The sequence below is a fragment of the Aythya ferina genome, assembly GCF_964211825.1.
Source record: "Aythya ferina genome assembly, chromosome: 2".
Lineage (NCBI taxonomy): Eukaryota > Metazoa > Chordata > Aves > Anseriformes > Anatidae > Aythya > Aythya ferina.
Genome location: NC_140297.1, coordinates 47,149,341 through 47,163,738, shown reverse-complemented (window position 1 = coordinate 47,163,738; position 14,398 = coordinate 47,149,341). Strand labels below are relative to the sequence as shown.

The 14,398-nt window shown below is 33.0% G+C and overlaps 1 protein-coding gene across 13 annotated transcripts in view; it reads left to right on the top strand.

Moving 5' to 3' along the window:
* ULK4 (unc-51 like kinase 4) overlaps window positions 1–14,398 on the top strand; it is a 233,796-nt gene that overhangs the window by 31,547 nt on the left and 187,851 nt on the right. For all 13 annotated transcript variants that reach the window (XM_084509482.1, XM_084509481.1, XM_084509479.1 and 10 more), the window contains one exon: window positions 11,509–11,616. In XM_084509482.1, coding sequence (XP_084365608.1) covers window positions 11,509–11,616 — 108 coding nt within the window. The remainder of the gene's footprint in view (window positions 1–11,508; window positions 11,617–14,398) is intronic.

The following is a 14,398-nucleotide window of genomic DNA, read 5'->3' as shown; positions in this document are numbered from 1 at the left end:
CAGGCTCACCTCAAGTTTCTTGTACTTTTTGTTTTAAAGTATCTAGAGCCGATCACTCACAAAACCAAAACACAATCTCAAAACAGTTGACAGCTGGTCAACTTAACATCGTTGTGTTTTGGTTGACAAAGATTTGTCTTGTGAAATCATGAATTCTTTCCATATATGTTTGTAGCTGGAACTAATTTACATTTAGTAATTTGTATAAGTTTTCTATGTTGGCTATCTCAGAAGTAAACTTACTTGTATGAAGGAAGTAAAACACTAAAATTTACTTCCACCTTGGAGTGGAAAAATAATTACCTTCAGTCTTCTGCATGTACATGTATGCTATAAAACTGATAGGCAATTCACATGTAAGGTCTCCATATTTGAGTTGCTTATGAACAGAATAACACATCTGACATCAGAAACACTGCAAAAAGATTCTTCATGATTGCTTTTAATGATGGAAGCGTTTCATGTCTCATCAGACATCTTGTAAGACTATTTTCAGTATATGTGCTGAGTATATTCCTGCAATCACAGATTTTTGTTGATTCTAACCATTTGATATCTTTGTCAATCTTTGTAATATTTTTGCAACACAAGCTGTGAGATTTCTGTTTAAAGCACAGTGTGACTTTTTCGACTTTTTTGTTGTTGTTGTTGTTGTTCTGGTTCCCTTCCTGCTGTATTTTTCTGTAAAGTAGAAAATGTTTCTTGTTTCAGTTGATGAGCTTTTATTTTTTTCCATATTACCTAGTCATTTGCTCTCTTAGCTTACTATTTGCATATTGCTGCAGTTAACTGCATTTTTGTGAGATAATTGGGTTTCTTTAATGACTTTTTAACACTATATATAGTATTTGAAGCTTAAGATCTCAGATTGTTAGCATGAAACAATCATATGGTTTAAAATGTAGCTGTTCAAAATGTTTACTCTATGACATTCTGTACTTTTTTTTCTTTCATTTTGTCCACTGTAAATACATACATAAATACATACAGCAAGGAATACAATTTTAAATCCTACTTAGTTGAAATATTTTACAGTTGTATTTAAAAGTAACATTTGCACTGTTTTTCGCTACAAAATAATTACTTTCTAAGTAATAATGTACAAGTTATACTTTTAACTAGAATTCTCTAGTATGAAAATAAGTTGTCATGTTTCTAAGCTGGTTATTCATCTGTCCTAGATTATTCCCAGTTAGCTTTTACTGGTGAGTGACTCCGGTTGAAGGGAGTTTACCTCCATGGCACCTGTAGAATCAGTAATTGATTTTAATGTTAATGGAAATTATGTATACTGAGGACTAAACTTGCCTTAAAATATTGAGATGCATATATATATATATATATATATATATATTCATATTTCAGAGCAGGAAATATGCAAAGAATTTTCTACTGTGCAAGATCTACCGAGAAATAGAGCTTGACCCAATAGTTATTGTTAAAGTAAGATGAGCACATTTGTTAGGCTTTTAACTCAATGTCGACACTATCATCATTATTTCTATTTTCCCTTCAATTCAGCTGCATACAAAACTCCAAAATAATTATGTGTTTTAACTTTTCTACTCCTAAATTTACCTCTTTCTTTTTTTTGCCTGAGTGCAGGGGTTATTCTTAAGAAAGTGTAAGAGAAGAAAGTAATGCTTCATGGATTAGTTCGTGCAAAGCATCCTTTTTGAGGGCTGCAAAGAATAAAACCTAGAAGCTTCTTTGATTTGGAAAGCAGCTGAAGGATTCTTGAATAGGATTTACCTTTTTGTCTTGATCCTTTAGTGATGAGCAGTTTTAGGTTAACTTACTTCCAGAGGAAAATAATGATTACGTGAAATGTACCATGTATCTGACAGCTGCCTTTATTATGTACACACCATGCAGTGGGAAGCTGAGTTTTTCATGACTGTTGAACTATGTAGGCTTTTGCTGAACTAGTTTCAGTTTGTCCCTCCTCTGGCATCACTTTCATGAAGTTTTAGAATACATATTTGTGTCCTGTTCCGTATATGCATGGAATAATTTTGCCTTTATTGGTTATATTTGGGGAATCTATAAAAAAATCACTGAATATTTTTTGTTTACCTTTTCAGCTCTGTCCATATATACACAAAGCAAGAAAAATAGAATGCACACTTTAATTTCTCAAAAGAGAAAGTAAATTCAAATTTTGTACAGCCTGTTTAAGCTAAATTGCTATTATTTTCACAAAAGCATAAGGGTGGTTATCCTGCAGCATTAAAGATGACAAGATTCAGCCTGTCAGCTCTCCTAAATGAATGTGATGTTAACAAATAAAACGTCAGACACTTCACCAGTAAGTTGCCTTTGGGAATACACCTTTAGTTGTCTTTGTAACCTGTGCTCTTGAGAGTACTCAGAGATGGTTCACAGAGAAATAAATTCCAAAAACTCTAGAGCCTTTTGAACACTTACTGCAGTCCCTCTTCTGTATTTAAAATCAGACAGCTAAATCTATATGTAGAAAATACATTAGGGATACCTGAACAATTCTTACAGCTGCAAGCAGATCTGTCAGCTGAAGGAGCCAGCTTTCTCACGAATGTCTGTCTTTCAGCTGGCTGACTTTAAAATTAATTACATAAAGGCTACCATTTAGCATCTTCCCTTCTTCCTTTATTAACTCTCAGGAAGTTTAAGCAGAAACTCCTTGGTTTAGGAGGATGTTTTTCTGATACTTAATAGTCTCTGACCTTTTTTATGCTTAGTGTGTTAAAAATATTTTCATATATATTTTCTGATTAAAAAGAAATGAGTTAGTACTACAGCCCTTCTTTTACTTCTATATTGCTATTATGTTTTGAAAAGTTTTGCAAAGAATATGTCTAAGAAGTTTTTTACTCTTGGTATGTTTGATAAAAGTTTCATAAGAGGTTTCAGGGAAAGAGGCAATGCCTTTACTGTTTTTTGTTAGAAAAATGGACTAAAGGGATTGTCTAAATGCTTCTTTTTCTTTTTATGCTCCATCTTTTGGGACTTAACACCACATATTTTGTCCAAAGTTTTCATGAATACAACACAGCAAAATATGAGTATGGAGTTTTGTATGGTTGTATATTATGGGGCAGAAAGAGCTGAATTTGTTGGTGTGTTTTAGATTTAAATTAGATGTGTTCTTTCGCTAGTATTTCTGTCACTGTGCAGGGAATTTGTCCTTGCTTGTGGCATCAATTTTTGTTAAATTTGTGTGGCATATTGTAGGTGAATTTTGCAGAATAGAAAATAAGGTAAATTTCAGATGACTAGGTTGAAAATAGGAAGTTTCTTTGATTTCTTAGAGGAAAGTTTTGTCAAAACAGTTTTTCTAACTAGCTAAAATATTTCAGATATATTAAGGAAGCGGTACACAGCAAAGATCGTATGTATTACAAAAAGACATCCCCAGCAGAACTTTTTTTTTTTTTAAAATAGTTCTGTTTACATTGTGTGATATTTTATTTTTTTTCTCTGCACCCCAATTCCTTTTTTCCTTTTATAAGTAAGTGGATATGTCACATACATTGGAGATGTGTATGGGACATGAAAGGCTAGGTGAGCTAGATGGTTCTGTGATTAAAATAACTAAGCCAGAATAAATTTTTTTTCTTTGGAATTGAAATATTTTTGGTTCTTACATTGTTATAATATCAGTAGAACAATCAAATATATACAGAAAATGAATCATGAAATTAGCATTCCTACTGTGAGCAAGAGACCACACTGAAAAATTTTTCATGCATAACCTTCTTGACATGAAACAAACAACTTTTCCTATTAATTCTGGAAAACACATCTGTGAGATTGTTATCTATTTCCTGGCATAATTTGGATGCTATTTGCATAATGTTTACAAAGTTATGTCATACAATATTGGAGTTCTGTGTTGTGTTCCTATTAGTTCATGTTTATTAAAGCTTGACATAGCTGAGAATTGAGTTTTAATATTTCTGATACAGTTCATTTCTTTCTGAATTAACCAACTCAATAATTTGCTTATTGAAATCATGCAACTAAATATGTAGCTTGAAGAATGAACCTAAAAAGATCCTTGAGTCTTGAGTTTGCAAATTAATGAAATAGTAGACTAGTTATAGGAGAAAAAAATCCATCCTCTTCCTCTACAGCACATGCTTGTTTGATTGGCACAATTAGGCTAGAACAAATTTTTGTGACAGTAATTGCAGACTGATGGTAGCTTGAAAGCCTAATAGTTTCATGTTTCCTGCTGCTTTCTGATTACAGCACTAAAAGATGTTCAAACCAGCCTCAGTGTTATGCAAGATCAGTTGTATATTTGTTGTCATCCTAACTTTTCCTCTGAATATCAGCCCTTTCAGTTATAATCTGGGAAAAAATGTTTTATTACTCTGAAGCACATCTTAAAAGTAAAGAAATCTGTAGAGAAGAGAAATTTCTAACCAGATGGTGTTGGGTCTGGTTGTCACCTTCACAGAGTAGAATGAAGGGTTTTTTGAAATAATCAGTAAAATGAAGTTATTTCAAAGACAATTTATGGCAAATATTCAGTGTCTGTAGATTTTTAAAAAGATATTTAAAATTCTATTCAGAATAAATCAATCTACACACCCCTACATGGATATTTTATTAATGGTCATTGGGCCTTCAAGAGTGTCATCAGCATGGCTTCTAAATCAAGTTGATAACAGGCACGCTGCCATGCTGTCCAGAAGCAACAGATGATGACCTAGAGTAATTTCATGTAGAGTTAATGAAAACGATAAAACTCATTCCCACCTTTTATAAATATTGTGTTTCTGGAATGGTAGAAACCTGCAGAGAAATACAGGGAAACAAAACGGAAGAGAAAACGAAGAAAAAAAAAAAAAAAACAGTTTCGTCTTTGGATGCTCCTGACAAAACTTGTTCTGTGAAGACTGATTTCTAGAGCTTCAGCTGACATCCTTGGGATGTAAATCAGCTCGAGCTGAGTGCCATTGACAGCAGTTTTGAAGGCAGAAATCCTTTTAAATTTAAGGACCCTTCACTTCTTGGGCATCTTGCACTTGAGCAATTCTTTTCATTCTTGCCCTTGGCAAGAAGGAACACAGGACCTTCCTTCTGTTTGCAGCAAACATCTTTACCCGATACTTCTTGTCATTAAAAATCTTCAAACTTAAAGGGTGGTGGAAAATGGATGTATTCATGAACATCTGAAACTGAGGTGCATCTGTGAAGACAAGGAGAAGAAATAGCCTTTTCTCCCTAAACAAAGCAAATACCCAAAGCCAGTATGCAGGTGTTTTTCTTTTTTTCTTTTTTTTCTTTTTCATTTTGTGTGTGTGTGTGTGTGTGTGGATGCATTTTTGGTTTGCTGGTAAATGTAGCAGTTATAAGTTAGTTCCTACTGCTTGTATCTCTTTGGGATCTTGGGTTAGTACCAAAGCATATTCATGGAGCTAATAAGGACATCTGGTTAGCTACTCTGCTGGCCTGCTAAGACCTCTGCTTACAGCAGTTATCTAAAAGTTGAAAAGGTGAGAGTTTTCATGATGAATTAATTTTGTGTTGTATTTCACCTGGAAAAATGTTACACGTATTGCTCCCTAGAGGTGTTATACTACTGCATAAATTGTGCAATGTGTTGTATATTTGCTTCTGTTTTTTCTGTATTCTGGAAAGTATTAATACTATGCTCATAGTCTGAGTCAGACTTGACTTTGATCTCCCATGTTCCATGACCTAATTTATTGTACAGAACACAAAATTCGCAGAAACAGACTATTTCGCTTACTCAGACCCTTTCTTCTTGTATCTGCACTCTGTAGAAAAATCTGATGAGAGTATCTGTTTCTGTCCTGTCACTCTACTCTTCAGTCAAGCCATTTGTTTATTTCAGTATATTGTTTAACCAGCTTTCCCTGAACTGTAGTTGTCACGGGTATGTTTGGATCCAACCCCTGTGTAAGTACAGTTATCAATAATACAATATGTATTAACATATGTATTAACTACAGAGGAAGATAGGGAAAATATTTGAAACATCCAGAGAGCACTGTGTTTGTTTGTTTGTTTGTTTGTTTTCTTTTTCCCTTTATGTGCCATTTTAAAGACGAGTATGTGGTGTAATTCTTTTCTGGTTAATGGCAATGCAGCTGTGGTGTAGTGTCTCAGCCTGCTGAGACTGTTGTTCTCCACAGAAAGTGAGATTGTGGTGGCATCAGTTGCATGTGTTACATGTGTGTACACTCAAAAGAAATTGAACTGAGAAGTAATTTCCATTATGCATCAGGCATAGACAGTTTTTATCTCTGTAAGGGTTTGCAGAATTACAGATGTTTTAATCCTCACTAATGCTTGCTGACATTCATATTAACAGATTAAAAACTTAAAATTATTGTAAATCTGTACATTACCTTAACATTTAAGTGGCATAAAATACCTCCTCTTTTTGAATATGTTGTAATTCTCACTTCTGGACTGTTAAAACTGCAGAGAAACTTCCAGAAGTAGCTTGAAATGGGCTGAGAATCTGTTAATGTATCAACTCCACATACTATTGTTGTAAATGAAGGTAATGACTGTCTATCCAGATATGAATCTTTCTTTCTTCTCTTATTATAACTATACTACATCCATCCAGCTTGACAGCTGATGTACGAGGTCTAAGTAATGTATTAAATTTAAGACACTTTTAGCAGATGCTGTAGAGCTTGCAGTGCATTACTACTTACATCATTGAAAGGGAAAATGTGTGCAGGTTGAAAAGAAAAAATGTGCTCTAGCTGGCAATGAGACTTTTTGTCAGACTATGCGATTAATATAAATTTGACTTCTGTTGTGTGCTTTTCCAGCTAATAAACCTTATTTACCTAAAATTCATACTAATCTTTAACCTCGTATCAAAGTCTTTGAGCAGTTTTATTGTTAATATTTTATTAAAATATTTATTTTCATATATTTTTCCTAGTGAAAGGATGAATATTTTAAATCTGGTGCAAATCAATATTGTCAGGACTAGAAGTAATCTGTGCACATGACAGAGAAGGAAACAGCTTGCCTTCCTCCTTTTAGGATATTTTATATACGTTAAAATATATTCATATTGTATAATTATAGCAATAATACATAATTTTATTTTACACAAATATATGATTGTCCTTATAACACAGATGATGAATCTCGACCACCTGTTTCATAGCCTCTGTTGCAGAGGACATGCGAAGAGCTTAAGTTTGGTTAACAGCACCAGCTTTCTGCTTAGTATGTGACATGTTCTGTGAGCTCCTATTTCCTGCACTTGGATAATATTTGATGTACTCAACTGTGTTCGGTGAACAGGGGGTAATCATTGGGCAAATGTTAGACTCTGTGGTACTTAAAGAAAAAGAGACTACTATGTGACTACAGTAAATATATGCTTGTATTTGCAAGCCCATCAGCATTTACTTTAAGAATATAGAGTATCCTCCATAATCTGTCCTTCTGTAATAGTACCCCCATACAATTCTGTTCATCTTTAAATTCTGGTAATTTAACTGTGCGTTTCTTGTTATGAATCTGTTTACAGTTACTAGAATTACCCACTAGTGGATGCATTTATTATAGCATGTGAAGATAATCAGTATCAAAACTCATGCAGTTAGTTCTTTTTTTTTTCTTTTTAACAAAGATTGAACAGTTTTGCAAAAATCAGCCATGGATCTCATAGCTCAGATTTCTTCATACAGATCTTCTCTCTTGTTCAATAAACCATTTTTAAATGAAAACTTCAATTCATTACACTGACTAGCTTTATTTTTTTTCATTTTTTTTCCTAGTGCATGGAAGTAAATAACTTTAAATTTTGTTAATTCAGTTTCACAGCTCTTTCATTCAAGTATGAAATAAGAAAACAGTGGGAACTGAAATATCATGACTTCCTCTTATTGCTTTTGAATAAAAATAATAGTCTGCTAGTCCTAAAATTTTGAGGGAGAGCAAAGAAGAAACAGCAATTTCTGTTTGCCAACATCAAATACTGTTCCTTGATTTCATCTCAATTTTAAATCTTAAATTCTTAATTTTAATGAACAACCAGAAAGAGAGCAGATAAACCTAGTATATTTAATATAAATGACATTCTTCTAAAACTTAACCGAATAGTAAGGTAGAAGAATAGAATTAAGTGAAAGTGTGTAAAGGAACAGCTTGATAAATGCAAAGCTTAGTTTTTATTTTTTTTTTTATTTAATAAAACATAAGATTCTGAAAATTTTAGGCTTGCATACATAAGTGTATTTAGTACGTCATTGCATTAACTATTCATTGGGAAAATAAAACTTACAGGTGAAAAACAAGATCAGTGTTAAATTGGATTTCTGCTGGCTGACACGCATCATTAAAACTGATAATTTTGAACAGCCTGCCTTGATTCTCTATAAGAGGTGTACAATTCGAGTTGCATTTTCTTCATCGGGTCTTGCATGTGAACAAACAAACAATCTTAACTTGGGTATCATGGTGCTTTAATGTCCCTAGCTAGCCTGCTGGGTCTGCTGTCTGCAACTCGTTATCAAACAGGTAATCAATTCTGAGTTGTCAAAACACTATTTCAGGGGTGTTAACTGAATATGGGTAATGCATGTTAATAAAACAGTGCTCAAGTACTTCAGTGGTATTGATTCGACAGTAAAAATAGTTCTCAATATATATATATTTCATCACAAAAGCAAAAATAATTCTGTATAGGTATAGAAAGCGAATGTAATAAAAGAGAAAATGCTATCATTACCTGTTCACCATTTACTAAAAAATTGCAATTGAACCAACTTGACTACTACTTTATCCAGCTGATATATTAGAAGCTCTAAAACCTACCGATAGATTTATTTCTTTACTTAAATATGAAAGTTGAGTTCTCTCTGGAATGGCAGGTTACTTGAAGTTCCTGAATAATGTCTGAAGAAGTGTTCTGAAAGTTAAAGCAGTTAATGAGCATAGCATTACATAAAAAGGGGAGAAGGTCAAAGTTTGTTTAGTAGATCTTCTTGTTTTAATTAATTTAAGCCTACATTTCCAGTTCTTATATGATTTCTCTGTACGAAGATTGAGGTTATGTTATGAAGCTATTAAGGTCAGAAGGGTAAGAGAAATTAAAGAATGTTGAGGATAAAAGCTCTTCAGAGCTCTGAGGAACAAAATGTGTTGTACTGACAAATACATTTGTAAATTTTACTTTTTTAAAAAAAGGTACATTTAATAACCTCTAAAAATGGAAATGATTATTTTCTGTGATTAAGCACTGAATGCCTGATTTATTTATTTATTTATTTATTTAATTTATTTTTTACTGTCTGCTTCACTGATTCCTGAAATGCTTTTGAGAATTTACGATGTTACTTTCAGGGAACATTGTCTTGCAAAGTTTGCTAACTTGAGACTAGTTTTCACAGGTTATTTTCTTTGAGCATTTGAGAAATTTCTGTGTGTGTGTGTGTGTGTTTTTAGAGCCTCTTTCTATATAGATGCAAATGACAGTAAGGTTGGAGACTGTAATCCAGCCTTTACCTGCTGGATATTATGCCTTTTATAAACATGAATTGCATATAATATTAACAAAGGATATAGGAGACAAGATATTTGTTTGTCAAGCAACTATGCATTTCTGAATTTTTCCTTTTTAAAGAAATAAATATTAGATATTGCAAAGAATGCAGTTATAAATCCAGAAATGTTCGCAAGTGGTCTTTATCAAAGATCTCTGGAAGATGATGCCTTGCAATAAATCTGAATTTACTTATGAGTTGCTCATAAGTATTAAGGCACTATCTTTCATCAGCATATCCTGAACTAAAAGTTAGTGATTATAAGTTGATTTTCTGGTGTTTCAAGATTATACACACTCAAGAGAGTTAAACTTAGATCCTCCACAGGAGAAAGGAGCCTTCCCTGAAAGGCATGTAATCGGAACTGAAAACTACATGTTTTTATTCATGTCTTTTTGTGGGATTAATTTGACACCAGAGTGTAAGAATGACTGTCAGATTCTTAACTTAGTTGCTGTGCAAAGTCTGAGAAAATCTTGGGAAACAGACTGTACAAAGTAAGTGAATTTTAAGTGTCACTGTTTAGACCCCTTGGGCCTGGGTTGAAGTGCTGCTGGTTTGTATTTGAACAGAACCACAAATGTTGAGTTTCCTGAAACGAGGGGTAGAGGTATGCGTTGTGTGCGCCCTGTGTACAGCTGGTACTTGCTCAGTTGGAACAAATCCCAGAATTACAGAATGGTTGAGTTTGGAAGAAACCACTGCCCAGCTGCTTGCCCAGGTCCATGTCCAAGTGGCTTTCCCTCCAAAGAGGGAGGCTCCACAACCTCTCTGGGCAACCTGATAATAAAAAATAAAGATCATTGCCAAGGGTTAAATGAAATAGTATGGGCAATATTACTGCTTGTTTAACATACATAAAAATAGCTTCATATCTCACATACATCATGTAAACTGTTGGAAACCATTGACTTCAGAGACTGTATCTGTTTACACAGCTTGTTTGCTCTAATCTCTTTAAGTACTGTTAAAGTGTTTGAACTAAATCCTTTCTGAGAATGAAAGGAAATATTTAAGGGACATAGTAGGTACGTTAAGTCTGTATTCACTGAAGTATCTTCTATTCCTGCCCTTGCAAGGCAAGGGAGACGAGGACAACATGTAGATAGTTCCATCTTTCTTAAATTAAAGAAACGACTGGCTGCTCTACTATTATATGCTTGCTACATAGTGGAGTGTATTTGGAGACATAACTGTATCCCAGCCAGCACATAGCATGCTTTTCAATTTAACATGTGGTAGCTAGATGGTCTCTTGCTTTATTGACTGATTCCAGCATCAAACGTTAGGTTTAAATTTAATCTGCATGTGTATAGGGAAGTGATTTCCCATTAAGTCACCTGCACAAGATGAATCAGAATTTTCGATTCCCCCCCTTCTCCCCATATAAATACTGTATAGCTACTTTACCTTTACTTTACTATATTGTTTTATTTCTCTGTAACTAAGAGTTTATGTCTGGTTGTCAAGTAGTAAGGCACCAGTAAGGCTTCATATCTCCTGATTTATTATCTACAGAGAAGACAACATTTTGTTGTTGTTCTTTTTGTAGCCTGATGGTGAGGAGAACTTCTAGATCTTCTCATGTAAACAAAGTAACAGCAACTAGCATGTTTTTGTTGTTGTTGTTGTTGTCGTCCTTTTTTTTTTATTATTATTTTTTATTTTTCTTTCTTCTTACAAATCTGCTTCTGTTTCCCAGGAGAAAAGGGGAGAAAGGATGACTGAAAATTTGTCACCTATGCTATTTATTTATTTCATTTTTCTCCATGTTGAATATATAACATGGTTTGTAATTCTTATTTTTTTCTTGTCCTTCTTTCTTACAAAATCCTTTGCAAATAGCTATGTAGCATAAGTGAAGAATATGTCGTTTTGATGGCATTTCAGATAGAGACTATGTTACATTTAAGGGTGCATTTTGATTGAGAAAAGATTATATACTTTATTATATGATTTCTTCTTATTTTAGGCAATTATACTTCTAACTGAACTCATCAGAGAGAACTTCAGGAATAGCAAATTGAAACAATGCCTTTTACCAGCACTTGGGGAGCTTCTTTACCTTGTAGCCAGTGAGGTAAGACTGTCAAATGATCCTTACAAATTTCTGTAACAGATGTGGGAAAAAAATCCTGTGGAATAGTAGATAAAAAAGCAAGTGATTTTGCCATTTGTATTCTCAAGAGTTTCTTGTTCTTGTATTTTCTGTGATACTTTTTTACTTTTTAAAGAACATACCAATCCTTTCATATACTCCATTTGATGTAAATTTAATCACATTCTTCAAATATAGAATTTTAACTTTGTGAAACAATTCCATCAGTCACCATAATGACTTCAGGCCTCCAAGTGGCAGATGTGAGAGTTAGAACATCTTAACTAGAGACCTTGATTAAGAAAGGTATATCAGGACAACCTATGATATCAATAAATTAATATATCTATTCCAAATTAGATCTGATTTTACCATGGTTGAAATCACAATGCTGTGGAAAAGAAACTGGAATGATCCTGGCCAATTTCAAAAGAAATTATGGTGGTAGCTGACTAGATAGGTGACTAGATTTAAAACTATAGTCTAAAACTGGTAATGTACTTTAAAAAGTTACTTATAGTGAAGAAATACTATTACTAGTGGAACTGAAAATGACAGAGCTTCTAAACTCTGGCCTTTATTTTCCTTATTTCAAGAATAAAGTAGTTTCTTTAATTTATTGGAGATTAATGTGATTTCAAACAGAAGAAATCTAGCCCTAGCTTCTCTGAATAATTTGTCCTAGCTGCATCATCTGGTTGGTCTGAATGCTATCATGTTAGTTTTCAGTCTGTGAGGTCACTTTGTAAAGGAATGAACGTACCAAATAGATTTGTATTTTGACATCTTATAGGTGAACTTCCATATTGTATTATCCTCATCTAGTCTCCTTTGCATGTTCCATGAGATGAAGCAGTTGCCTTTTTTTGCCTATGTTAGTAGGCATCATCTTTTACTGGTTAGGCAGTTGCTAAAATATCTGTCAAACACACATGTTCTGAGTCACGAAACATGTTTTCACATTGAGAAATTGTGTTATGACAAATAAGTCCACATGGACAAATTATTTTTATCTGTTTTCGTGTTTTCTCAGTTTTCTTTAGAAGAAAAAAAATATATACTTAGCTTGCAATCTGTCTGATGACGTTATATAATCTTTAACCACTAATAAAAGCAAATAAACCTAAAACTCAAACTTGAAAACTATATATGGCAATATATTTTGCACTGCTTGATTTTATTTTAAATTAATCTTTGTAATTAAAACAAATCTGTCTACATTGGCTCTATAACAGAAAAGTAATTTGATTGCACTGAACCTAACACATTTTTTTTTCTTCTGAAAATGTGAGCTAGGAAATTTTCAAGTCTGTATGTATTTCTGAACTCCCTAATGTTAGAAGCATGATAGCTTGTTCTAAATGAAAACTCAGTATTTCAGGAAGAACTATAGCAATGTGTTGAACTGCTTTGAGTTGGAAGTTATTAGAGAATAGAAAGATTTCTCTGCACTTATGATCTTAAAGCACTGTGTCTTGGTAAAACTTCAAAAATATAGTGTGATTTGTGTGTACTAACACTTCAGTCATATTTTTTCATTTTTTTTAAAAAAAGCTCTTTGTAAAAAGCTTTTAATTTTTCTACACTGTACCTGTGCAGCCTCAGAATACTGTAGTGTTGTAGACATTTCATTGCTAACTGAACTGCAGAACAGCAGTATGGAATGACCTTGCCAAGATTACACACGAAGTCAATGGTAGAGGTAACAGTAAAGTTTATTCCCAGTTTATATCTTCAAACAGCAAAGCTTTTTTACACCTTAACTAACATATGAAAAAAGATAACTGATTCATTAAAAACTGTACACAAGCTGTATTTTATTTTTATATATATTTTTAAATTTTCTTCCATTTTGATGTTTAGACTGCTTGATTGTCTTTTCAAGTTGCTAAAGACTTATTAATTAAGCCCTTAACTTTGGGAATATACCTAATTTTTATTTATTTATATTTTCCCTTAGCATTTTGCTAAGTATTTCTAGGTCTTAAGTGTTAAGGTCTTAAGTGTTTCTAGGTCAACATCAATATTAAATTATGATAATTTATTTTTCAATTGATGTAAGCATTTGGTAAATCATAAATTATCCAACACTTAAACTATCAACTATCTAGGTACACAGTGATTCATTTGGTTATATTTATAGGGTCTCTGCTGTTCTGTGGCTTAGAAAATACTGGAGAGTGCAGATAATCTTAGTGGACCTTTGCAATCCTAAACTTCTATATTGTTCATGTACTTGCATATCAGATCTCATAAATAAGATCTTGCACTCTATATATGCATTTTTCTTCCAAACAGAAGCCAAGAGCAATTAAGAGTAGCATGAGTGGACTCCAGAGAGGATGCTCTGTTACTCTTAAACAATTTGCATTAAGGGAAGCCTTTCAAGTTCTATGTATTGTTTCTGTTAATTTCATACTGTAAGTTTTTATTAGGGTGAAGAACCTAAAGTTTAATCAAAACTAGCATGAGCTGTGAGCAAAATGTAGGAAGATCTTGAAATGTTTGGTGATATATGTAAAATTCTGTAGGTATGCTTAGGTAATTAAGAATAGTGATAAAATTTATTTTTTATTTCTAACTTGACACTAAAACTTACAAGAAAGCTATTCATTTGTTCAAAGAATGGAGTTTACAGCCTGCATTGTTTCTTAAAACTTTTTTTTTTTTTAAATATATTTAATATGTGTAGTTACAGAAAACTTGTCAAAGCTTCTGATTTAGTTAGATGAATAAAACGAGAAATAGGCCAGTGCTTGTTACA